This window comes from Callorhinus ursinus, unplaced genomic scaffold (assembly GCF_003265705.2).
Source record: "Callorhinus ursinus isolate GAN/ISIS: 27379988/994484 unplaced genomic scaffold, GSC_fseal_2.0 scaffold10, whole genome shotgun sequence".
NCBI lineage: Eukaryota > Metazoa > Chordata > Mammalia > Carnivora > Otariidae > Callorhinus > Callorhinus ursinus.
Genome location: NW_027397072.1, coordinates 70,227,480 through 70,255,135, shown reverse-complemented (window position 1 = coordinate 70,255,135; position 27,656 = coordinate 70,227,480). Strand labels below are relative to the sequence as shown.

The 27,656-nt window shown below is 39.0% G+C and overlaps 1 protein-coding gene across 18 annotated transcripts in view; it reads right to left on the bottom strand.

The window, feature by feature from the left end:
- Positions 1 to 27,656, bottom strand: part of NRXN1 (neurexin 1) — a 1,133,502-nt gene that overhangs the window by 668,748 nt on the left and 437,098 nt on the right. For 11 of the 18 annotated variants that reach the window (XM_073897720.1, XM_025868729.2, XM_073897726.1 and 8 more), the window contains 3 exons: positions 24,505 to 24,806; positions 22,383 to 22,406; positions 21,158 to 21,319 (listed from right to left, as the gene is read on the bottom strand). In XM_073897720.1, the coding sequence (XP_073753821.1) occupies positions 21,158 to 21,319; positions 22,383 to 22,406; positions 24,505 to 24,806 (488 nt within the window). The remainder of the gene's footprint in view (positions 1 to 21,157; positions 21,320 to 22,382; positions 22,407 to 24,504; positions 24,807 to 27,656) is intronic. The other 7 variants (XM_025868728.2, XM_073897724.1, XM_073897728.1 and 4 more) reach the window with 1 other exon arrangement.

Genomic DNA, 27,656 nt, shown 5'->3' with positions numbered 1-27,656 from the left:
TCTTAGAAAACTAACTTTTTGAATGCGTATTTATTCTTAGTGAGAGTAGAATGGTAGAACTGAGTTTCCTGTTTGTTTGTTTGTTTTTTAAGATTTTATTTATTTATTTGACAGAGACAGAGATAGCGAGAGCAGGAACACAAGCAGGGGGAGTGGGAGAGGGAGAAGCAGGCCTTCCGCGGAGCAGGGAGCCCGATGTGGGACTCGATCCCAGGACCCTGAGATCATGACCTGAGCGGAAGGCAGACGCTTAATGACTGAGCCACCCAGGGGCCCTCCTGTTTGTTTTGATTTCACAGCTATGATCAGGAATTAGGAACTTCCTTTCAGCCTTAGACTTCCTCCAGCAACAGCCCATCTCTCTCCTTCTGCTCAGGGCCAACTTTCTTAAAAACACAAAAACAATTCATGGCTTCCATCTCTTCACCAGCCACTTCTTCCTTAGCCTCTTGCCATCTGAGTTCTTGGGACAACTGCTCTTTCAGAGCTGCCCCATTACTTTTTCTCAGATCTTCCCTGTTTTGTTACTGTCATTCATTATATAGGCCACGCTATTATATACACTTCTGTTTTTTGGAACATCCTCTATGTGCTTCTATGTTGCTATATACCATTTCATTTTAATTTTGCTATCCTGATCTCTCATTACACAAAATTTTGCTACCCTCTCTCATTCTTCAAAAAAAGTCAAATTCAAAGAGTTTGTGCAATTTATCAGTAGTGCAGGACTCAGGATTGGAATGCAGATTTGGCTAACTCCAGATCCTCAACGCTCCTTCTCTTCCCCTGTGCCTGAACTGGGATGCTGTGTAGTTTGCAATGATCTCATCACAACTACTAGAAGAGAGTGCCTGGTCAGGTCAGAATTGCGAAGAGAAAGCTTTGTCTCTAGCAGAACAGATGGTGAGCTTTGCAGTGGGAGGAGTGCCCCACTGCCCATCTGGCTTGGCAGCCTTCACGGGCCCTGCCATACACAGGATATTGCAGTAGGGATTTCCCTGGTCTGTCTGGAAGAAGAATCCTGGTGGACTACTCCTCAGGTCTTTATTAGGCCTATGAAAATGTCCTACGCCACGGTTCTTAATGAGCAGAGCCATATGGAAGGGTCTGCTGTGGGGAGGGACATGGTCTGATGTGGGTCTTTGTCCTGGCTGCCTCCGATGAGAACAACTCTCTAGCCATGTCACAATCCCCTAAACCTTTGACAGATGTGTCAGCAGGGTCCCGGTCTTTCTGATCTGTTGCAGCCGCTGAGAATCTATTTTCAAAGATCTACCTCTTCCTCCCAGGCATAAGGCCCCCTTTCAAGATGCTCCTTCCCTGTGGTCTTACCTATCATTAGACGACTGCCCTAGACTCTGGGACACAACCCTTCCCTTCTGACCCCCTCTTTTTCCCCAGTTTTCTCTCCCTGCCCTTATTTCCTAACACGGATGTTTCTCAAGGTTCTGGTAGGTCCATTCTCCTCCCATCTCTCTTCCTTCCCTTCCCAGATGGTCATGTCCATTCTCAAATCTTCAATCCCTCCTCTATGTGGGTAGCTCCTAATCTCTCTCTTGAGCATTCCATAGCAGCAGAGGAACCTCTCTGCAGGTTTTTAAGGCACCACAACATAGATTGTATAATTTGCATACAATTGCAAATTGCATACATTGCATAATTTCTTGTTTGCTGCTCAGCAGTCAGTGCACACTTGAAATGCTGCTCAGTGTTGAAGAAATGCTTGTTGAACACATAGTGAATGAATCTCTTCCTGTCTTTTCTCATTACCTTTCCTGATGAGCCTGCCCTTTCCCAAAGCTTCAATACCTCCTCTGTGTGAATCTGTTGAACAAATAAATGAATGAGCCTAAAGCAAAACTCATTTTTTCCCACCTTTATCCAACACTCTCCCTGCCACTACCCTGAAACAGGTTTTAGCTTAGTACTGAATTAGTTTGAATCTTTGTCCAATCTGTTAATAGGATGAAGCCTCAGGCAAATTACTTAGCTTTCTTGAGCCATCTCTTTTAAAAAAAAATCACAGAGAATAATAATCATTCTGCTTGTTTATTATGAAGATGAAATAGTTTTGCTACATTATCTCAGTGCCAGTGATACACAACCTTATCAACCCTCATTCCTACCTCTCCTAGTTCCTTTACAAGTATACTGATGATCTCACTGAAATTTCACAAATACCCCATGAGATATTTTATATTTTACATATATATTTTTAATATTTTTATATGTACTTTTATATTTCTACTTTATAGATGAGGTAAAGAGGAAAGAGAGGGACAGAGAATGTGACCTACTTGCTCACACTCACACCAAAATCAAGTCCTGGTCAGTATTACTCCAGAGTCCATACAATAAACCGCCTCACCCTTAGACTGCAAGTTCACTAAGAGGTAGGATTTAGATCTTTTAAAAATGGATAAACCGCAGGGTTCCAAGTAAACTGAGCCTTTGGAAGGTGGTCACTAAATACTGAAGGAATGAACATATATGTTTATTGCATGAAATCTGACCTCCCGGTTTGATAAGCCATTTCAGGGGAAACTTCATGAGTATTCCCCCACAATGCTAAGTGCAATATGCCCAATAAATATTCTTTTTTTAAAATATTTTTTTTTACTTTATTTATTTTAGAGAGAGAGAGAGAGCGTGGGGGGAGGGACAGAGGGAGAGGAGACAATTTCAAGCAGACTCACACTGACTGAGGAGCCTGACACTGGGCTTGATCTTCCGACCTTGATATCATGACCTGAGGAGTCAGAGGCTTAACTGGTTGAGCCACCCAGGCGCCCTGCCCCTGCCAATAAATATTCTTGATTTAAAGATTATGATGTAATAAGGAAAACATACTTGGCAATGTTTTTCCGAAGACATGAGGGTAAGGGTGTTGCATGACAGAGGAATTTTAAGAAAAGGATAAATGAGAAGTAATTAGAGCAAACGTGTTTCACAGCAAATTGTGTAAGTCAACATCCCAGCAACCAAGTCATAATTTCTTCATCAGAATAGGGAATAAATACATGGTTAGGAAATTTGTCCTGCTAACTGGGGTCGAAGCAGTTGCACTTGATGAAAAGAAAATCATCAGAAATGTTTTGACGTTTTCTATGAGAAGCTAAAAAAAGCATTATAATTCAAGTTGTGGATAGAAATTTAATGCATGTTAAGCAGGGTGGAAAGGGTGAATAATTGTTTTGTCAGTTGGTGGGTGGGTTTTAGTCATCGCAGTGACTATAAGCCTAACTGAAGGAATGCAGAAAGGCATATCAGAAAATGGGGGGGGTGCAAAACGAAATGGAGGAAAGCAGATTGACTGCTAACATGAGAAATTAATATTGCAAATTACCTAGACAGAGTTTTAGATTAAATGAGAAACAAAAACAGTAATTTAGAAGAGATATATCTGACTCCAAAAGTAAGAAGAAAGAGCTGTTCAAATACAGCATGCTGTTGAAAAGCTTAAAAAACTCACACACACAACAAACTAAAATAAATTTGTTTTTTTCCTGAAATGATAAGAACACACACAATATAATTGCTTAATTAGAGTTCTATTACTTAATTATAGTTACACGGTCGCAGGCATAGATACAGTATAACCTGCAGAGTTGGCTATAACTGGAGACTGAAAATTTGAGGGACCTGGGAGGATTTCTAAATAACATACTAAGATTTGATTCATGTGCCAAAGAATAGTAATAAATGTGCAAGATATGTTTTATGGACCCTGCAAATATCACAACTTTACCTAGAAGTGAAGTTTCTAGAGAAAGAACTGAAGTGTTTACCTTTCTCTAACACCATCTGAGAAACTTTTTTAGTCATATGATGACAGACAAGAAAGGTAAGGTTAATTTGAGAGATGCTTTTAGAATCATGTGATCATTAAAGTTCTGGTAAGAATATAAAAAGAGTAAAATGACATAAAAGATTCTGACATTTAAAAACTGGCAATGAGAAAATGCCTCCTCACATTCTAAATTTATTTGTAAGTGAAACATTAGGGGAAAGAAGTATTGGGTAATGTTGTGGCCACTTCTACCAACATTTTTATTTTTTTTGTAAAACTGAAGATTTTATTGGATGGGTCAAGGATAAGCAACTTATTGGACACATCTTTGCAAAAAATAATGATCATACTTGGGAAAGTCACTTAATCTGGCTGTACCTTAGTTAAAATTAACATTTTTTCCTAACCACTATGATATATACATTGCTATATTTTCTTCCGATGTCAACATTTTCTGTTTATGGAATAAGATGACTAAGAAAACAGTTATAGGTAAATTAAATCAGAGTGCTGCAAAGATCTGATATGCTTAGGCATTTGAGAATTTAACACTTCGATCTTCCCTTCAAACAGTATACTGGGTTTGACATGTATGCTAGACACATGGTTTTTAGGATGCTGCTGGAACAAGAGAAATTCTGATGAATGATGTCAGATATAGTATGTCAAAGGCTCAAGTGAACTCAAATGATTGTGAGATTAACTCTCAGAAACCATGACCTTGACATCTGCCATGGAATTTTAAGAAGGTCAGGTGTTCAAGAAGGTCCAAAACGATCATCTTAGAAAGTGGTTAAGTAATGGGAAGAGTGGTGGGAAGAGTATGAAATCTGAAATTAACCCCACATATTTTTAAAAATTTTTCATGATAACTTTACTGTATATTAAAATCGTTTTAAGCGGACTTTCCTAAGTTTGTATAGTGTTGACCTGGCATATTTAAAAACGACTTCAATTTTGTCAGTGTTTGCCATGTCTGCCATGTACATTATAGATTAGAGTGTATTTAAATACCATGAAAATGTACTGTTGCATAAGATAGGTTTAGTTCCTTTCAATTTTATCTCCTTGGTTAGTCAGACACAAACCCTGTGTTATGAAAACAGAACTATGACCTCTTGGATATCTGCATTGCTTGCTGCTTCCATGGAACTAGGGAAGAAACTTAATGGAGGCAGTTATATTGTGAGAGAGTCTGGAGCAGGGATTGTAAGACTTACTTCTCTACCTAGCTCTACTAATGCTTAACACTGAGGCCAAAACATATCTCTTTAGTTCTCTGTTCATTTTGAATGGACTAAATGATTCCAACTGTTTTTTTTTTCTTTAAAATTTTATGGCTTTATGGAAAAGGCTGGGAATCTCAAGGGCTAACAATAAATTCCATTGTATTTCATCTAGATTTGAGAAATTCAAATTGACCCAGAAAACCACGCATGTACTATATTGGGCATGAGATCTTAGGACCAAAATAAAAAATACAGCATCTCACATTTATGGACAGGAAGAGATAGTGAACGTCTTGCCCTGTGTCTTCCTGGTTTGGGCATCCTGGAAAATTCCACTGAAAGCTAGATTAGATTATGTCTCCTAATTCTTTCTTTCAAGCTCTATAGAGATCCCCTTTATTTAAGGTTTTAATTTTTTGTACTTGAAAGATCGCTTCCCATTCAGATTTTTTTCTTTAAATAAATCATTATTCACCTTCTTATAGCTGCTCTTATTTTTGAATTTTGTACACTCTTTTTTTCCACCAAGAAAGAAGACTATCAAAAAGAAGTTCTTTCTCTTCCTCTCTCTCTGTGTGTGCATGCCTCTCTGCTCCCTCCCTCCCCACTTCCTTCCTTCCTAATAAAATTATCAAAGGTTCAGATGCACATTCAGTTATTAATAGAATGAAAGGGAGTATGAATTAAAACAGATTTTAATGACCCAAGGTAAGGGGAAGCACTTTTTGAATCTGATCTATCGTTTTTCCACTGGCTCTTTTACCTCCTCCCACACTTGCGCACTGCTTAGCATGTATGATCACAGGACCAGCTGTAGACGTGGCTCCTCTCTTTTAATTTCCATTCTTTAGTGGAATCCAGTTTTAGAGTCAGGAGGGATAGATTGGTATGAGAACTCTTCAAAGAATAGAAGACATAGTTGGTCTCTGGTATCTCTCTGGTCCATGCTAAGAATTTCCAGTGAAAAATGTCCCTAGAAGCCAATTGCTAATGGTATCATTCTTCACACCTACTCACTCGTTCACAAGCACCACTCCCCTCCTGGGATAAAATTATTATTTAAAAACGGACTACAAGGCAATTACATGCAGAGCTCATCCAACTACCTTCGCTAGAACGCAGGGAGGTGTAGAGCAGTGGAAGCATACCCAGTATTTTGATTTTTTACAACACCAAGTGTTTTGATCATATACCCTATGACTGGACTGTGGGCCCAGCTTTAGGCTTAAAGCAATGAAGCTTGTTTGTTGGGAACCTGTAAAACTTAATGAGAACACAGGGCTCTGAGCATCAAAGCAGGTGGGTGCCTCAGAAAGGGTAGAGAAACACTCTTCTTATATTTGCCCTGTTTCTTAATAGTCTGATTCTGGATGCTTTGCCTACCTTTCCTGACGGGGGGAAATATAAATAAATAAATAAGCAAGCAAGCAAGCAGATAGGAATCTTTTTCAACCAACATGTTTTTCTTAGATTCAGAAGTATTTTGTTTGTTGCTTTGTTTTGGTTTTTGATCAGGGAGGCGGTGGTGGTGGTAAATTCTTATCTTTCCTATCTTTTGAGGATAATTAAGTCACTCAGGGTGATATGTCAGAACCCCTTTGGCTAGAACACTTTTAGAGTAGGATTTTAAGAGAGCTTTATATCCAAAATATTTATCTCTTGTACAGATAACCACTACCACAGCAAGGGTTTTAGCTTTTACATAAGTTTTATTGTAGGAAGGAACCTCAAAGTATACAAAGCTTAATCCCCTCACTCAACAGGTGAAACACTGGGTCCTCACAGAGGTTGAGACAAATATACTGGGTTACCCTTCTCATGGGCTGGTCAACTCTTAGAGATGTACAGTCCGAATGATGAAAAATTGCAGCCAGTTTTCCTCCTTCCTTCCTGCTTCCCATCACTTTTGTCCCTCGCTCCTTTTAACTCTAATCCGAAGAATAATAACTGGTTTGATTGCTTTGTTTTGGTAGATATATGTAGATTTTTTTCTTGTTGTTCATATTTTTTATTGTTTTCTTCTCCAGAACTCAAGTCATCTTGATTCTACCTCTGGTACCCCTGGAATGTTTGGTATTCCCGGTTCCTCTCTTGCCCCTAGATCAGCCCTTCACATCTCTCCCTTGATCTGCTGTACTTTTTTTTCCCTGGAGGCTTGGGGTCTTTTGATCATTCCTACTGAATTCTGGCCCTATCACAGACCTTTCTAAAAGTCTCCCTGGCAGCCAGTAGCAAATAGTAGCCTCTGTTAAAGTCCTTGCATCATTTGCATCTGTAACACCCTAAATTGTTAATAAAAGTGCAGGCTCACTGCTAAGCTAGAGGCTGTGGAGACAGGGATCTACGGTCTAATAAACTCTCAGGAGATTCTGACACATACAACTTTCAAGCACTGCAGCAGGCACACCTGCCTTCATTTTATCCATTTCTCGTCTCCCCCAATTTTTACCCAGCATCGTTGTTCGCCTGTCTTCCACGCACCCTTGCCTAGACACAGTGACTGACCTGGTTCCCTCAAACATGGTATGCGTTCTTTTACAACCGTATCCTTTCTCCAATTTTTCCTCTGACTCAACTTTGCATCTCACGTCCTGTTCACTTGGAGATACACTACTTTTCTTTCTTTTTTTTTTTTTTAGATTTTATTTTTTATTTATTTATTTGAGAGAGAGAGAGAGAATGAGAGATAGAGAGCACGAGAGGGAAGAGGGTCAAAGGGAGAAGCAGACTCCCCACTGAGCAGGGAGCCCAATGCGAGACTTGATCCCGGGACTCCAGGATCATGACCTGAGCCAAAGGCAGTCGCTTAACCAACTGAGCCACCCAGGCGCCCCTTTACACTACTTTTCTTTCAAGGCCAAACTCACATATTAGCTCCATGAGAAACCTTTTTTTTTTTGGACATTTCTCATCCACTCTCCAAACACTGTGTTAACTTAGAATGTAGCACAAACCTTTGCCACAGGACTTATCTCACTTGAGTGCAATTACAATGAATCTACTCAAGGGTTAAGGAGCACCAACTATGCCCTAGGTGCCAGCACTAAAGAAATAAAAGCCACAGTTCGTGTTACCAAGAAAATCATCCCCCAGCTATTTCCAGCCAGAGTCTTCATCTGAACCACAGAACGCAATAGCCATAACCGTTTTCTCAATTCTCTCAGGGATGATTAAGTAACTAGCACTATTACATACAATGACTGTCTTAGGGCATTAGGGCTTAATCTTCTTGAGAAACCCTAGGTGATCAAACACTGGTCAGTTAGAACAGCAGTAAGTGCTATGACAGAGATAAGCCCAAGGTGAGAATGGAGAAGGAGAATAACAACACCTAATTACTTACCTGTTTGTTTCCCCTGTATCATGTCTTATTCTTTTTCTATCCTCACTTAGCATCTAGCACAGGCTCATTTTATGGTGGTCTTTTAATACATATTTTTAATGAAAAGCCTTGGAATTCATCATTATGTGTTATGTGTTTTTGGAATCTAGCCAAGGCAATGCAAATCATATTTGTAAACCCAGCATCTACTCAGTGCCTGAGACACATTTGGCACTCAGTGAGGACTTGGTGAATAAATGAATAAATTTAGAAGGGTTGCTACTCAAGGATCATAAGTACTACCTAAAGAAAAAGTCATATGAATGCAAAAATCTGCCCTATTACTTAAACTACATTTCTGGATATCTCGCTTTAAATTTAATCGCTTCCTGTGTTACATGTCTTTCAAAGACAAAAAGAAAGAGTTTATTAAACATGCCAAGTTGTATGAAGTGAAAAAAGGCTGCATTTCCCTGGGTGGTAGGTGGGGGTAAGTGGTGGTATTTTCAGTGTTATTCTCTATCTAATAAAGTCAAGGAAACTTAATTTGAATATATTTTCAAGAACAAATAGCCTCCAATTACAGTTGGTTTAGGAGAAAATACTAGGGAAATATACAAAATGCCATAAAATTCTGGTGTCTTAAAGAAATTTTCAGGGGGGGGTCTGTGAAACCTCCTTCTCTTAAAAAGTCTACAGCCATCTTGCTTCAGATAGACTTGTCTTTTTATAAGCATCACATGGCACACTCTTCCTGGGATTAATGGTTTTCTCATTTATGTCCGTTAAAGGCATCTCTGTTCTTTTATCAGTTTAGAAAGGTGCCATACGTCTTAGCTGCCTATAGGTGGCTCTTATTAAAATCCATGCTGCAGAAGCAGCCTTTCTCCAAATGGTTCTTTAATGCCTCAGATCCCCAGCTGTCTAATTTATACCCAAGGAAGAGTTTACTTCCTTTAGGGCATAACCTATTATATTACAAAGTTGTTAAAATGTAAATAAATACATAGAAATCTGTTTAAGTTAGCAAATTGTCGTAAGGTAAAATAATCCTATATAAACCATGGTCTAAAAAAATATGAAGAGTATATATGGAATTCAGCATAAGAATATTACCATAGAAAAATGATAATTAACCCAAGTAAACCTGCACACAGTAATTTGTAGCATTTGGCAAGGGAAAAAATTCTGCTATGAAAGCAGTACTCTTAAAAATGAAATAAAGGTTAAGAGACCTAGTTTAAAATTGTTACTAAAACACGCAGGAATTTTACTTTAAGGGTCATGGGCTTAGTTCCAACTATTTCAGAAGCAAAAGCTTATTGCTTGGATAGTAAATATGACTCATCCCAAGACTGCATTCACCCCTAAATTTAAACCGTTGGGGGACTGACCCTGTGTGTGTCCTGGTGGCTTCTCCTCCCTGAGTGTAATCAGATCCTCATGTCCATCTCTGAAAAGAAGACTGAGCTCATACAAGGCCTTGGAGGGAACTGAGCCTGGGGGAGTTGCCAGGGGATCAGGGCACTTTCAGATGCTGAGGCTCTGGCTGTAAGATTCAGAGTCACTACTAAGCTACTAGGTTGTACATTGTTTTATATTTTAAGATCTTTAAAAATTCAGATCTGAGTGGCAGCTGAGATGCATACTAACCTAGGTTAATTGGCAGTGTTTAGTGATTTGAACATAATCGTGCATCTTATAGTCAATGATGTCAATAAAATATGGTAGTCGAGGTGCTCTAGCTCAGTGATTTTCAAACTTTAATTTGCATAGGAAATCACCTGGGGATCTTATTAAACTGTAGATTCTGATTTAGTAGATCTGGGGAGGAGTATGAGGTTTTCATCTAACAAGCTCCCAGGTGATGTTGATGCTGCTGGTTCCAGGCCACATCTTGAGGAGTAAATCCCTAAGGGAGCTAACAATGGTTGGTGGGTTTTATTTCTTTTTAAACTACCTAAAAACTACAGCTTTTAGTTGCATGCTATTGTTTAGAAGTTATACTATATAATTTTTATGTAATTTTATATAAATATGTTGATTAATACATAGTCAAATAATTATTAAGTGATAACTAAAGGTAATGATAGTGAAGGATTGATGTCAATCTTTGGTGACCGTATCTTTTAGCCTGGGGACACTGGGGAAGAAAATGTTAATTTACTCTTTCAAACATTTAAGTCTCCAGTCTGAGGCTCTGCTTTGTCTATAGGTGGTAAACACGGGCAAGGGTACCGCAACTGTTTTTGAAAAGTAATGTTACCTGAAATCTGATGATGATAATATCTTTAAAAGGTAAAAAAAAAAAAAAAAAAAAGTATCTGAACTATAAAAATTAAGTGACTCTACCCACTTCTTCATAAGATACCCATGTTTTTCTAAAAAAAAAATCAGAGTTTCTCAATTATCTTTACTAATTTCTGATGCAGCAGAAGGTGGATATTTTATAATTTAGGAGAACAAACAAGGAAAGCACATTGGGCTGAGACTCAATGAACAGAGGTTTTCTGAATTATTTTATGTATTCGTGAGGTGGCCTTAATGATATTAAAAATAATTTGTGATTCCCAAGCTAATTCAATTTCTTCACAAAGCTGTTAGGATAGTTAAATGAAATAACTTTTAAAGTAAGATACTGTGTGTCAAATCTCATAAACTCATCAGTAATCAGGAAAAACCTCATACTTTGCAGGGTCCAGGGAAAAGTGAATATAAGGGGCTCCTTGTTCAAAAGTTATTAAGAATCTCGACAACAGCAACAGTAAGATATTAAACCAAGAATATGTGTGGGGCCTTGGGTGCCTATATAGGTCATGTGTCCATGAAGCATGTATAGGTTGCGTGTCCTTTTTGCAATATAATTGTAGCTACTACTCACTAATTATTGAAATATTACAGTACACCAGGCACTATGCTAAGTTCTTCAATCTCAAAGGTTCCCTTAATCGTTTAGAGACAAGAAAATTGAAGCACAAAAACATTAAGTAACTTTTCTCAGGTTATACAATGACTGAGTTTAGGGAGAGTCAGGATTTGAACCCAGGTCTGTCTGTTTCCAAAGCCATTCATCTTAACTAATTTAAGGTACTAGCAATCTATAACCGGTTACTATCATTCCCATTTGATTTTATTTGCAAACTTAGGCTCAGAAAAAATATGTATATTAGAAGGGCAATTCAGTTATTAAGACCTTGATTAGATGACCTGCATCAAACCAATTATCTTATATCCTGGTATTTCATATGGAGCCTGGTACATAGGACATAGTCATATAATACACAGGAAATAAACTGAACCCTGAGAGTCACCAGTTTCTCTGTGCACAGAATATTTACTCAACAAAGACAAAAATCTCATTTTCTTATTATTTAAAATCACATGCTTCTTCTGAATGGTACCAGAATTATTTTCATATTAAAGTAATTAATTTGTTTTAAATGTGTTTCAATAGTGACAATTCTCTTGAAAAAGACTAATTACCGTGCACAGGAATAATTTTCTTCCAAATGTAGCACTTGATCCAACAAATTAAGGTATATAGAGTATATCATTTTATAATAGAAACTAAGATGAAATCCAAAATGTTCACTTTGTTTTAGATGGATTTCAGACTTCTAAAATATGGCTCAAACTTGGTAAAGTACAAACTTACACTTTTATGGAATTTTTACTTTTCTTTGTAATATGTTTTCTAATCCTTTACAGTCATTTTATCTTTCCTATTCTTTTCCAATTCTGAGAGTGGAGCAAATTAATTGTGCTTCAATCCCATATAATAGCAAACCCATTATAGAGCTGAGCAAAGAGAGACAGACAGGACAACTTGGATTCCTTTGTCACCTTCTCTTTGAAGTGGTATTGATTTCCTCTAGCAGAATTAACTACAGCTTCTGCTGTATTTCTAGAGCACTTTTTCTTTCTTTCTTTCTTTTTTAAGATTCCACTTATTTATTTGACAGAAAGAGAAAGAGAGAGAGAGAGCACAAGCAGGGGGAGCGGCAGAGGGAGAGGGAGAAGCAGGCCCCCCGAGGAGCAGGGAGCCCAACGCGGGGCTCGATCCCCTGGGATCATGACCTGAGCCGAAAGCAGTCGCTTAACCAACTGAGCCACCCAGGCACCCCACTAGAGCACTTTTTCATACCTTACTTAAAGAACGTGTAATTCCCTGTTTCTCTGTCGGGCTCTCCTTCCAGATTCCTAAGTGCATTGTCTTATTATTCTATGTGTCCCCAGTGTCTAGTACTGAGCCTGGCACATAGTGGGTATTGATTAATGTTGACTCGTTGAATGCACCCATGCAAGTGCTAATGTGTAAGCAAATGGAACAATTTAAACAAGAGACTCTAGTGGGAACTGAAATTAAGAGGAGATGTTCAGTCTTAGATATGATTCATTATTACTGTCTGCTGGGCTAGAAAATGTCATCTTCTATAAAATATATCAAGTCCTCAGAATTAAAATGTCATTGAACCCTCTACCAAACAATGTTATGCTAGCTTGATATTTGAAAGCACTGCAATCCGTTATGCCAACTGCTGATATAGTTCCAGGCTATGGGGGCTTCTGCCAAAAATGATGGGAAGTAACAATCTGTGGGTCCCCTGGAAGGGAGGCTGCTATGTCCAAAAAGCTGAATTCCAGGCAAGGACTCACCAGATGCTTTGTAAACTAAAGAGCTGAATTCCACTTCCATGGGGACCTGAGCAGATGGGACTCCCTGAACCCAGTCTCAAAGAGTGTCTATGGCAAAATGCCTGGTTTCTGCCCCAATTGCTTATCTCCCTTGTCCCCAAGGCTACAATGTACAGAGGGAAACTTAGTCTTAGCAATGTATGAAGCCAATGCTTCAGAGAAGTCTACAAAGTTCTTACAAATGTGTTTCCTGTGTCTCCCTGTTTATATGGTTGGCTACAGAGTACAGAAATCTATGACAAGCATTTTTATCTTATTTACCTCCTTAGAGGAGTAAAGGTATGTACGCTGCTAAAGGAAAGAAGAGGTTCGTGGAGGTAACATCTCAGTACCAGTTAGAACAGTGGGAGAAATAATCCCATTGGAAGCTCATGCACAAGTGGGCATCCAGGAAATTTTTTCTTGCTCCTTCCCCTCCCTCTTTGACACGATCTTCAATGTCCTAGCAATCTAGGTTGCGTTGTTGTGTTTTTTTCTTTTCCCTCAAGGTTCTTATAGAGTTCATTTCATCTGGAGTGCCTAGGTGGCTCAGTTGGTTAGGTGGCTGACTACTAAATTTGGTTCAGGTCATGATCTCAGGGTCCTGGGATCAAGCCCCGACATCAAGCCCCTTGTCGGGGCTCTGCACTCAGTGGGGAGTCTGCTTGAGGATTCTCTCTCTGCCCCTCCCCCTGCTTGCTCACCTCTCTCTCTAAAGTAAATAAATAAATCATTTAAAAAAGTTAATTTCATCTAATTTGACTTTAATAAAAATATTGAGAACAAGAGATGAGAGGTGAGTAGAGGAAGCAACGTAGAACAGCAGTTAAAGGCAAGGATTCTGTGGTCAGATTATTCAGTTTCAGATCTGGGCTCTGCTACTGAGTCATTGTTTTCTCCCAGGTCAGTCACCTAACTTCTCCTGTCTCCATGTCCTCTGTCAGGTAGGAATAATACTACTGTGAAACTATTGTCATGCTCAGAGTTTTACCTTTGAACGTACAGAGCACTGAAAAAAATGATAGTGCACCCCTTTATGGGATTTAATAATAAAAGCAGTACTAAAGATAAAATGCCCTAAGTTCACACACACACACACACACACACACACACAAATTGTTCTTTTCTCCCATGACTCTCTTGCTGCTAAGCTTGAAATACTAAATATCAAATTATTTCACAGTTTCATTTATTTTTTTTAAAGTAAATTATTTTTGCTGTGTTGCTGATGCCCCCAGCACAAGCCCATTGGGTAATTCACTGGATATTGTAGATACTATATAAGAAATAGAAAATGATTCATACATTATTATTACTACTCTGGAATATACCAACTACTTTATCCTTTCGGTCATAGCTCTGACTTTTAATGTCCCTTTATGTAGTGGCTAGTATAATCCTAGATACAGTTAGGTACCACAGAGCTTACATCACTGGGGTTTATTTGGATGGTCTCATTGAGGCAATGCAGTCTAATCAGCATGAGCACTCAGCTTACAGATGGAATATCAAGGTCATGTTCAACCTCACCAATCAGAGACATGTGTTCTGCTGAGCTCCCAAGAGTCCTCATTTGCAGGACCTGTAGTAGTATTAGTATTATTATCTCACATGGGTTCTTGGAAAGACACCCTTAGAAGGAAAAAGGGATTTCTGACTTAAAAAAAGCTGTGGTCTGCTGTCCTGCAAATGAAATGAGGCAAAGGTAATTGATCTGTTGGCATTTTAGTGCTGACACTTTTTTACAGTGGAAGAGATAAAACACATTTCAGTATTTCCAAGATCTGGAGAAATTAGACAGGGCCTAATGGCACATAAAGATTTGTCAAGTTCTTTGACATTCCCACAAATTCTCTCATTTTCTTGTTAGGGTTTTAAAGGCAAACTGCCATCTTCTGTGTTTTAAATCAGATGGAGGAAACTCATTTTCTCTCTAGACAAGAACCTGTGCCCCAAACACCACAGGCCAATCTGCCTCCTCTCCAGTTGGACTAAACCAAGCTCTCTTAGGCGTCACTAAGCCAAGACTCTGCCTCTAGAAAGTCAGCCCCAAGCAAATGGGTGAGTGCTTGAGTCGCAGGAATCCCTCTCCATTTTTTGCAGTCTATTATTTTGAGGATCATTAGCAAAACCTAATTTTAAATGGTTAGCTCAAGTGAGGACATTTTACCAAATACAGTTATGGTGGTATGATCCCTAGTTATCTAATAATATGGTGAGTAAAAAAATATTCAGATCTGAATGGGGCATGTCTAGGAAGAAGTGCCAAGGAAATGCAAAACGTAGTTCCCTTCCTGAGAGAGTGAACGAGGCCTGGGGAAAGGGCAGTGTAAACTGTCAAATGCTCCCTACAGAGGCACAGGCTGTGAGAGCACAGGAAGAGAGCAAAGGCAGAACGTATGTATAGGTATCAGGGACCCCAACACAGAAGAGTCTGGAGGAAATGAAAACCTGGGGAGAGAAGTGTTGCATCATCACTCTGGAGCTCCTAAGAGAAGGTCCTCTCACCTAAAGAAGTTCTCGCCCTTCCCAAGTTGCATAATTTACAAACATGAGTGAAGACCTTCTTACCCTCCACAGTTCTGGCTAGGTCAGATTTCTACAAGAGGTCACAAAGCCTTCTCTTGCAAACTCGGGAAGGTAACTTAAAATGCAGATTTTGCCACGGATCTTTGTTCTTACATGTAAATGACAGGCACTCTAGTCTTCCCTGAGCAATGAAGGAAATAAGAACAGAAGGACACCTGAGGACACACATTTGCCAAGCTGGTTCTACCACAGAAGGGTTCAAATTGGGAAGTCTTCCCAATTGTCCAAAAGAAGAAAGATAGGAATTAAGGGGTATTTGCACAAAGGATATTTTGTAATCTCTTTCCCATTGCTGACGCTGGTACCCTGTGGGAATTATAGAGCTGCCGCTGCAAATGGTAGAGGGGACCATGCTGACTACATGGAAGAATCAACTATTTTTTTTTAACGGGGCAGGGGAGGGATGCTTACATAGAGGATATTTTCTGAATCTTATCTACCTTGTAGCATCTTCCAAATTTTTAGTGCTAAAAGTTTCTCAGTGTAATTAAAGGTGGAGCTGATCTAATTAGGTTGATGAAATTTTCAGTAGGGATTTAATTCCCCCTAGCATTTCACTATTTTCTTTTTTTCTAGAATCCCTCCTTAGGCTTATCCCAAAAGACCTAGTGGCGACATTCTAAATTGTCTCACACAGGCAGGGTCTCCACTCAAATAACTGATTGTAAGACCTCCAGCAGGTACCTATGGCTAAAAACAAACTTCAAATAAAAGATTCTAGGTTGTTTTATTGAAGACAATCCTTTCCTCCCTCTTCACTTTCATTTCCCTACCAATAAACTATGTTAAATAATCTTCACTACAGGAGGGAAATAGGTGTTTCAAAGCATTTTGGAGGTACAAAGAGACTAAGAAATGCATAATAGCAGGAGTAGATTCTGAGGCAAGATTAATGAGGGAATGGCATGACCCTTCCTTGTAAGTCATTTACTACAGAAGCCTTCACAGTCAAAATATTGGGACAGAAACACGTATTAGTGGGATTTTCATCTATCTTTGGAGATTAAAAAAAAAAAAAGTCTAATGAGCACCTTAGGAATCAACTGTGATACTTTTATACAGAAAATGCTTTCCCAAGTAGCTTAAGGTGAATGCGCGGGGAGGTAGGTGTCCTCAGACAGACTCCAAGCACCTCACTCTGACGTGATTTATCTTTCTGCATGCTTTCCCGATTCCCTCTCCTGTTGCAGCAGCCACTCAAGAACTGCTTGCGGGAAAAATTAAATATAATTAAAATGATCAATAACTCTTAAGCAACATATATTTCAGCTTTTACTCAAGGTTATAAAAAATGCAAAGAATATACACAAATGTTTCTGCCAAAGCATGATTAGTATCGCTTTTGTAAAAACTGGATTTACAAGCATGCTTTTAAAGACCTATCATCCTCTAGGAATTTCTTAGATGGGGGTTATATAACGGTAATTCATTATTTACAATTTTTTCCTTTAACTTTTCTCAAATTTATATCCTTGAAAGTCATTTTCAGTGAGCTCAAACATTTCTCTAAAGACTTTTTGATTTATTTATGATGAAAATTTAAATAATTGAAAAAAACCTACTTTGATTGCCTTATTATAAATTCCTGGCCATTCAAGGTATCCTTTTTTTTTTAAACAAACTCAGGTTAGGTTTTGCCAAATTACGTTAAACTAATTTTACTTTGTTTTGAAATCTGACAATCACTAAAATATAATAACACTTTTCTTAATGAGGGTTTGTTGCTCTGTGTGCAAGCCAAGTCTCGTTTCAAACAGGCATTATCAAATACCATACAGGGAAAGCCCTAACTGCTTCTAATGAACATTAAATTATAGGTTGTTTCATCAAGTTAAGTAATATCTTTTTTTCCACTTTAATCTTTATTATTTATTTATCTTTGAGAGAGAAAGAGCACGAGTGGGGAGGAGCAGAGGGAGAGGGAAAGAGAGAGAGAATCCTAAGCAGGTTCCACGCCCAGTGCAGAGCCTGACGTGGGGCTCGATCTCACAACCCTGAGATCATGACCGGAGCTGAAATCAAGGGTTGGACCTGAGCTGAAATCAAGGGTTGGACACTCGATGGACTGAGCCACCCAGGTGTCCCTACATTTTAATCTTTAAAGAATGAAGATGAGAATTAGTGAGAATGGTAGGCCATCTCTATTTTTGTCTTGAGGCCACTGTTTACAGTAGAACAGAGTCAGCCGTTCAAAAATTCTATTTTTTTTGACCGTATTGTGTGTTCTACTCCTGTTACCCCTTCATTGCTCTTGGGTAGGTCAGGTAACTTCTCTAGGTCTGTCTCTCCATTTCCAAAAAAGGAGACTGGGCTTGGAGAATGATTTCCAGGATCCTTCTTAATCTAACACTCCAATATTTCTTCTATGGCTTCGGACATGGTGTTACTAGTATCTCCCCCAGGACTGGTCATCCTAAAAGGGATTACATAACAGATTGAAAAGCAAATTGTTATGAGCCATAAATTAAACCATAATTAAGGTTTTAGACATACCATGTACTCCAGGGCCGAAAGCTTATGGAAGCTGAAGGAAGGCTTACCTGGAGTTAGTGTTAAGAGATGTGGTGAGAAGGAAGATGGGCGTGTTCCTCTTTTTTTCAGTAAGTCTACAGAGCTCATCTACCTGAAACGAGGTCATTTAACTCCAAATCTATGACACTTTGTCGCAATTTCATTTCGGAAGTAGGAAGAGCGGGCATTCTAAATAGACAGTAATTCAGAAACTATGGCCCATCCAAAAGCCCTCTAAGTCAGGTATGTTCTGATTTACAGGTTGATTGTGCCTGTATCTTTCCACCTTCTACTGTGTCAGGAAGAAATAAAGTGAGGGAGATAACACGTCCAAAAACAAAAACAAAAAAACCAAAAATTAAAAAACAAACAAACAAAAAACCCAACAGCACTTGCTCTACACACGTCCCCCCACCCCCAGGCTGTGGGAAAGAGAGGTGAGGGAGGTGCCCAATCAACTAAGAGGAACTGCATCAACCCAAAACCTGTAGAGATAATGACAGAAGTGAACCTGCATTATATGGGCTCAGCAGGGGCTAAATGAATGTCACAGGAAAGGCCACTTGGATTGTCTGTGCTGTAGTGATTTTTTGCGACTGAAAAACCAAATAAAAATAGATGAGTTCTAAAATGTGTCTACTACTCGTTAACATTTAAACGTTACAACGTTAATCTGACATACAGTTTAATATGAAACTATGATTTCAATCCACGGCAGCTTCCTACACTCAAAAAGCTGTCCTGCCATGTTGAACTGTCAGAAGACAAGGCTCAGCTGAACCTGGGTGCTCACTGTAGAAAATCTCATGTTTTTACTGGCTAGCCAAAAGAGCTCTTTAGCTACAGTCGTGTTTCTGCTAGAGATTCTTAGATCCCCTTTCCTTTCCCTAGGCCATAGCAGGACTGACTTTCCATAGTTGAAGCGGGGCCTAGGGGCTGACTGTAGGCTGGCCTGTTAACAGTGAAAGTGAGGAAATGGGGTGGGTGGGTGGCAGTGTGGTTCTGTGCCCGCCCCCCTTCACAATTCCCTTTACCAGAAGGTGGTTTTAGGCATCTTATAATGAAATCTAGTTTCTGTTTTACCATGTTTCTTCCTAATCTGAAACACATTCTCTATCCCCTGCCTATCCAAACTATAGTTATCCATCAAGATTCTCACATTTTTATTCTTCTGTGTATCTTCTTTGTCTACTAGGTCTCTCACTCATTTCATTCTCTTGGACTCCAAAGAGTATAACTCTGCCACACAATTTAATACCTCATCCCTCACAGTCTATTACACATTTCTAAGAGCTGTTTCAGTTTGTAAGCACCTCGACGGTTTGCACAATCTTCCATGGCAGGGGCCCTAACAAACATTTCTGTTGGGACACTATATTACAGTAGTTAAGAGCACAAAAGACTCTGACATCAGACTTCTTTGATTAAGCTCTAGGTTTTAATAGTTGTTAGCTATTGCTAACAACTTGCTCAAGAAACTTATCTGCTCTGAAACCTAATACTTTGCATGAAAAAATGCAGATGATAAAATGACTACCTATATTGTGGAGATCCCTGTAAAGCCCTTAGGATAGCATCAGGCACAAAATAAGAGTTCAAAAAATGCCAGTGCTATTATTATAATAATGAAAATAATAATTATTTCATTACACCCACAGAGCTTAGCAAAGTCCTGGGTCATACTACATACTTATAAAGGGTGAAAGTTATTCTCCGGGAGGCAGTCGATCCCTCCCACCACAAAGTATGGTTAAATTCAACTTTTCAGGGTGCCTGGGTGGCTCAGTTGGTTAAGCGACTGCCTTCGGCTCAGGTCATGATCCCGGAGTCCTGGGATCGAGTCCCACATCAGGCTCCCGGCTCGGCGGGGAGCCTGCTTCTCCCTCTGACCTTCTCCCCTCTCATGCTGTTTCTCTCTCTCTCTCTCTCAAATAGATAAATAAAATCTTAAAAAAAAAATTCAACTTTTCAGAACTGCATCTCCTTGGATTTGTTAAAATGAGCATTTTCAAATTCCTCTTAGGCTTCTTCTATATCCAGCCACTACTGGGCCATGCAGTATGTTCGCATACATGGAGGAGAGGTAAGGGTGTGATAAGCAGAGGCTGTTTTTCACTGATGCTTACCTGAATCAAGTTATATAACTAGAATATTTTCTTTAGAATAAACCAAAGTATGTAACTGCTTACCAACAGCACCCATGGCTAATCACTCATAAATTCAGTGATTACACTTTTACATTTTGGAGGTCTACACCATTAAATTGCAACCATACAATACAAGAGAAACCTCTGGTTCTAGCAGCCAAAAGAAACTGGGTTCTACTGGATTGAAAACAAGCACCTTTTATGGAAAAAACATATTAATATAAGTTGAAATTCAAGGACTTGCCAATCTTTTTCTCCCCAAACCCCGACAAGTTCCAATTTTATCAAGAGTTATACCAGATAAGGACAGCTGAGTATGAGGGATGAAATTACTGGTATCTTTTAGCCTGATAGTTTTGTTCAGGTAAATATCAAGTGTGCTCATCAGATCACAAATGAAACAGCTTCACTTCCTTCGGAATATTTTTCAAACATAAGAACAAAATTATTTCATCACACAGACTCATTTTGTTTTTGTTTTATGTAACCTCTCTTGTATCCTAATTTTTTTCTTTTTTCCTGTAATGATCAAACAAGTCACCACTGTATTAAAAACACCTAAGACAGTTAAGTAAAAATGAGTAAGGCATTGAACTTAACTCTAGATCCAGCCTTTCTTTGTTTCACTTTCTTTTATAGCTAATACACAACTGCCCATGCAGATCTTAACTGTGACTTACTCACAGACTACGAAAGAAGAGGCACTTCATTCCTTCATAATGTTCTATGAGCTGCCTCCCTCCCCCAATCCTATACAAACAACAGTGGAATATTCAATTTAAGGTTGTGCCATTTGGCTCCGCAAACACTGGGTCTTCAGCAAAGGTGCTTTCAGTCCGGATCTGAAATGATGGGATCATGGATTAGGAATGATTCTGGTGACAGTGATATTTACCTCTTTGAGACAGCCCATAAAGTTGTTACTGACTGGTGACCCTGGAAGGTCTGCTGTGCTGGGACTGCCTCCAACATAGAAAAAGTCATCAGACCCCAGCATGGTATAATCTTCTTGCGTGTAGCCCGTTGTGGTAAGAATCCCATCCACTGATATTGTCACCTAGATAACAAAGCACAGGGAAAGGACACGCTATACTCAGACCTAGATACTGTGATCCTGGGATATGCCTGTTTTGTGTTTTGTTTTGTTTTTTTTTTTTTTCGTTTTGTTTTTTTGCTTTTTTTTTTCTGTTTGTTTGGTTTTTATTTTTAGACCTATGGCGGAACCCATTTTCATGTCTGTTTGAAGTTTATTCTTGGATTCTATTCAACTAGCCCTAAGCCATCTAAACTAGTTAGAGAGTTAACTGATTATTGAACTAGTGTCAGCATCATCCCTACTGCAACTCAAAAGTTATTTAGCAGACACAAAAATGGTGTTAGTAAAATGCTTCCTAGGTTAGTTTTGCTGGTGTACATATTAGTAAAGTTTAGTCGTCTGTTATTAACTAATCACAACGTGCACCTTGTTAACATAAAAGGCGCAAGCTATTTCCAGCAATGTCACTATTCGCGCTATTGAGCAGCAGTTGTTCAGCATGCAAGTGCCTAGTCCATGCCAAAGGGGAAGAAAGGCAAAACAACCCGTGGAAGCAGCACACGCGGATGTGCACATGCAAGAGGGACAGTACAGTTCAGAAAGGAAAGGAAAGAAAACGGGGAGAACCAAAGGAAAAAAACAAAAAACAAAAAAACCAAAAAAAAAAAAACCACAACTGCTTTGTGATGACGTAAAGATGAGTGGGTGTGGCATCTCCAACATTCCCCAATCAGGTGTGCATGCCATGCATCATGAATGGTTAGAGACTGGCTGAGCTTGCGGTCACTCGGGCCAGCCACCATTTTGTCTTATCCCGTGTTAACCACAGCTGGATGCAAAACGTTCGAAACGTTAACGATGCCCCTACAGGTGAGTTGGAAAACAGAAGTTGACAGGAACAGGTAAAAAATAAGAAGGTCAACAACAGATGAAAAGAAGGAGGTCAAAGTAAGCAGAAGAGTACCAACCGCAGTTCCTCTTTTGTTAATGATGTCTACAGTTAAAAGAAAGAAAGAAAACACACGGCAAACCCAAAATAAGAAACAATTAGAATGATATCTACCGAACAATGTAGTTTGTTTACCATAGCGTGTCCAATGCCTGAGTGCTTTGTGGAGAAGGGGGGAGAAAGGAAATTAAAAACTGTGAACAGAATAACGATCGTTACTTAAAAAATATGATGGTCTCTACCATGTTAGTACATTTTTTGATTCAGGTAACGGTTAGTAGAATGAAACATTCCATGAATGACATGTTAGTTATTAAGCATGTTAGTAACATAGAAAAAGGGCAAAAAAATTTTACAAGAAAAAAGCAGACTAACAAATAGGCCTCCCACAGAGGTAATATTTTTCCTGCCAGTATTGTTCATCACTTGCTACTAGATAGAAACAGACATATGGCAATGTTCCCTTTGTCTCCCTGAGTACATCTGACAGTCATTTAAAAAGTCTATAAGGGATTCAAAGGCCTCAAGCTCATCAGCTGACCACTGCCGCCTTATGCCCGGAGGCGCTCCCTCCCCCACCCTGGCCCACCCCACCCCAGCAAATTCATAGGAATTGGTTGGCATTGCCCTGCTACTCAATTTTACAGCACACAAGGACTCCTTCTCAACTCCAAAACTTCCTTCGGTCATATTGATGGGCTTTAGGGTCACAGTTTACTGCAATGAAACAAAGCAAAGATCCTGACACATAGAATGAGTAGAATGGATTTGTTTTTAATCTGTCCTGCCACACATGCACCCCAGCTGTATAACCACAGTTTCCTTTGAGCTACCAATTCGCAGTTTGCTTTGTAACCTGAGCAAAGGCAAATCTAGAAAGTGGGCTCCTCAAGCCCCACCCTTCCTTCTGCGCTTCTCTCAAATGGGCCTCCGGTCTCTTGGTGAGAATCTGAGAGAAAAAAATAAAAAAAAGGAAAACCAAAGAGACAGACTTATAGGAAATCCATGGTCTCCTGCTGCACTGAGTTGGTGTGGGGGGGTGACTCTTTCCCAGGGCAGGTGTGAAGCATGCAGGGCCCCTCCCATGACAAGAAGGCCTCTGAAAGGTCTTTGAGGATCTAAGAATCCTTCAGTTTTACTTGTCTGCCTTAGGTAGACTGTCTGTACGCCTAAAATTCTTTTTTGCCTCAAGTTTGGAGAGTGTAAGCCTTTCAGAAGCGGGAAAGAAAAGGTTAGACGGTTAACAGCTCAGAAAGAGAGGGCTGTTTTAGTAAAGGAAAACCAGAGACAATCCGGTCATTCTGCAACTGTTCAGAGAAACAACAAATATGTTAAGGATATTAGTTTGAGATCAGCATGAACTGCAGAAAAATTAGTCACTGTCAACACTTAACAAAATGACACATTGTAATATAAAATTTCAAATAACCAAAACTTATAATGTTCAAAATAAAAGGACAATCTATTCACTTCCATTTGTATATATAGGTATATATATATATACTGTAATAATATGCCTCAGTTAAAAACATACAGTATATGTGGACCCATAGATTTACTAAAGAATTGATATTTTCCTAGTATATAGACTCTTGCAAGATTTTTTTTTTTTTTAAATACAACCAAATAGAAATGGGCACCTAGAAGATGAACTGGTCTCTCCAGAGTCATTTGGGATTTAAAGTATCTGTGCTAAAAATAAAAAATGGCTTCATAAACAGACTCTTCAGGAGATGTACAGGCCCCCAAAGTCGTTCTTTATGCCTCAGGGGCTGTTCTTGTCCCTATTTCAGAGGTAGGGGTGGAGAGGGAGTAGGGATTGATACAATCCCAAATCACAAACACACTGATATTTTTACTACAAAAAAGGAACTGTGATTTAATGATCCCAATGTGCATGCTTCCAAATGATCAGCATGAAAACTAGAATTTAAAATCAAACAAACAAACAAAAAATAAAAAATAAAACACAACAAAATCACACACATCACAGGAAGGGCAGGTCGCAGGGATACCCTTGCCGCCCTCTGGGAAATTGTCATATGTTGCTGTATCAAAATAGCCTTTGGGCCCCCCAGAACTTTCTAGATATGCCCCTGCTCAAGTATGGCAGGAAGATTCATCTCAGAAGAAGAAAAATCTAATTTGTAAGCGACTCTGAGGAGCCCTATATCATGTTGTTAGGATTTTCAAGTACCACACACACAGCTGTAGTGAGAAACAAAGCCAGTAACTCTCTTATCCACTGCGTTGTTACCTGACGCAGATTCCTCGTGACTTTCACATCATGCCAGGCATTATCATTAAACTTTCCATTCACGGGCTCCACTAGTGCTTCAAAGGCTCCTGATCCCAAATTAATGACCAGAGAGACAGCTCCATTTTTCAGGGCAAGATTGACATAATCAGCTGATTTCCCGGTATGAAGCATCAGTCCATTCCTCTGAAGAGTTTTAAAGGACAGAGTTATTTCATCGCTGCTGCTTTGAATGGGGTTTTGAGACAAGTCGTAGCAGAAGTATTCAGATCCCTTGAAAGTGGCAATATATTCTTCTTTTCCTAGGGGGAAACAGACATATATGTGCATAAGTAAAGAGATATACTATGTAGATCAGCAGACCTTAACAGAAACAAAATTAATCATTAGCCCCCCCCAAATTAACTCTGTCTAATTAACATTCATGACAAGAGCCCCGTCAAACAGTCAAACGGTACTGTAGGTGGCAGTATATTTTTAATAAACCTCCTTAGCTATTGGGCCATCAATTTCAATAGCTAAAGCTGACATTCTTGAAAATTCAATTAATTTTTAAGTATCACTGCAAGAGCTCTGATCACAGAAAGTAGCTCTGTGATATCTCCAGGGCATGAATCAGGTACCATAAATGCATATTGGACGGTTCTACTCTGCTGGCAACAATGGGTGCCAATGTGTTTGCAACATTCTCTCCATCCAACTGAAGCGTTATTTTAATTTTCAGTGAGACATTTATATTCAAAGATCTCAGTGAAGAGCCAGATATTTTCATCACTGAGAAACCATAACAAATTATCTGGTAAGGGGAAAGCAAAGAAAAAAAAATAGAATTTGGTCTGGGAGTAAATAGATCTCCTACAGAGCATGTGCATTTTGTTGTTGTTCCCTCCTTGGATGTTGGGAGCAGTGATAGTGAGCTTAATGGAGTCTGCTGGATTGTTGATTCATTCCCTGATCTCACCAAGCAGATGGTAGGGCTGGCTTTTATGAGACTGGTCGAAATTCCAGCACATCATCATGGGAATAGCATGTAAATGAAGTCTCAACATTCTCTATATATCTGTCTTTATCATATTTACGAGTAACAGTGTGGGTCCCACAAGATGTCAGACAGATTAACCCAAAATGTGGGTGTTTGGAAAGAGCAATCTTCTCCCACTGATTAAGTGAGTTTAACCAAAGGAAGAGTGTAAGCCAAAAGCTTCCTCAACTTCCTAGGCAATGCTGGTATTGTGCCAAGAAAAATGAAACAGTATGGTCTAGAATCAGCTTCTGATAAACTATAAACACAGAATTATAAGTGATACTGGGGAATCTTAATCTGTTTTACTGGTAATATAGCCTCTCTACCATGTCCACAGGAGGGTTCATGCCAAAAAGGGGCTTACCCTTGGCAACAGGTTTTTACCTCAGGGCTATTTCATTTGATAGTGAAATAACTCATGTCCTTGAATCAGAGCTCAAATCAAGGTCTCAACTCACCAGTGCCTGACGACCTGACTCTCTGGATGCAGACAGTGCCACAAGTGGCTAGAGGTAGACAAGGCATGGCACGGAGTTAAACAGTGAACACCTAGGGACTTTCACAAGGGTGTGCCCTAGAAGAAAAGTCACTGCCTACCAGTAAGTTATTAGTGACGACTAGTGGTCAAGCCAAATCCATCACATTCTGAGGCAGAATCATAGCAAGGGCAATGCAAGCCAAACTAGAGGGTCCCTCCCATTCATACAGTCAAAATATTGGTTGAGCACCTCCTAAGTGTTAAGCCCAGTACTGGTCTTTAGGGATAATGGAGTGGCCAAAGCTGACCTGATTCCTTTCTCTGAAAGTTGACAGTCCAGGTGTCTACTCCCCTGATCAGTTCAATATGGCAAGTGGCTTGATATTGGGAGCTAGCACAACCAAATATTTCTAAATATATGTACTGGGGGGTGGGGGGAAAAGTAGGTCAACATATGAAATTAGATCCTAGCTTGGCTACTTGCTAACTCCACTGGGGAGCAATTATGCATCTTTTCAAATCTCAGTTTCTGAAATATGGCTAGTTATACCAGTCTTTCCAGATAAAATGAGATAATGCATGTATAGACATATGGCAAATTTGGCAGGCCTTAGGAATGGTAGATACCTTCCTTCTTGCCTGTCTAATGTAATAACTGTGATAAATAATCTAAAGCAAATAGCATATGTGAACTTCATTATGAAATCTAGAATATTATCTTTAAGGTCAGAACAAGGACGCCTACTATCAACATACTGTACTTTAAGTCCTTGGTAATGTAGGAAGAAAAGAAAAATATATGAGCATTATAAAGATTATAAGTGAAAAAAAGCATATTAGTAAATAGTATTGTATAAATTGAAAGACCAAAATAATCTTCAGAAAAGTACTGGGTTTAACAAGATATTTCAGAAAGACTGCAGGGTTCTATATACTGGGAGAGTCAATGTTTTAAACATATATAAACAGATCTATAGATTTGATGAAATTCCTTTAAAAATCTAAATGAAATTTTTATGAATGTGAAAAGCTGATTCTACAAGTTCTTTGGGAAAAACGAGCCTAAAATAGCCAAGCTATGTCAGAAAAAGAAGTAGAAGGAACTTTCTTGTGTGAAGGTGCACATTTATTAGAAAACTATGGTAATGAAGATAATACATTAGGATAAATGAAAAAAGGGCGGATAAAAAAAAGAAACTAAAAATAATCCTAAATCTACATGAAAACGATTTATATCAAGTCAGGAATTACAGTTAAGTGAGCAGAGTATAGATTAGTCAATAAATGGTGCTGGGACAACTGGTTATCTACATGAATAAAGTAAAATTGGATCTCTACATCATCTACAAAAACCAATTCTCCATGCACAAAGGATATAAGTTGCTGAGGTAAATCTGTAAAATTTTTGTAGGACAAGAAAGTGAGATACTGAATTATGGAATGATTTATTAAATAGGCGTAAAAGGAACTAATAAAATATCAATACATTCAACCACATTAAAATTAGGAACACCTGTTCATCAATAATATCACAGAGAGAAAGAATCTAAATGAAAAAACTGGAAGAAAATAATTTTTTAAAGATTTTATTTATTTATTTGAGAGAGAGAGAGAGAGTGAGCACAAGTGGGGCAAGGGGCAGAGGGAGAA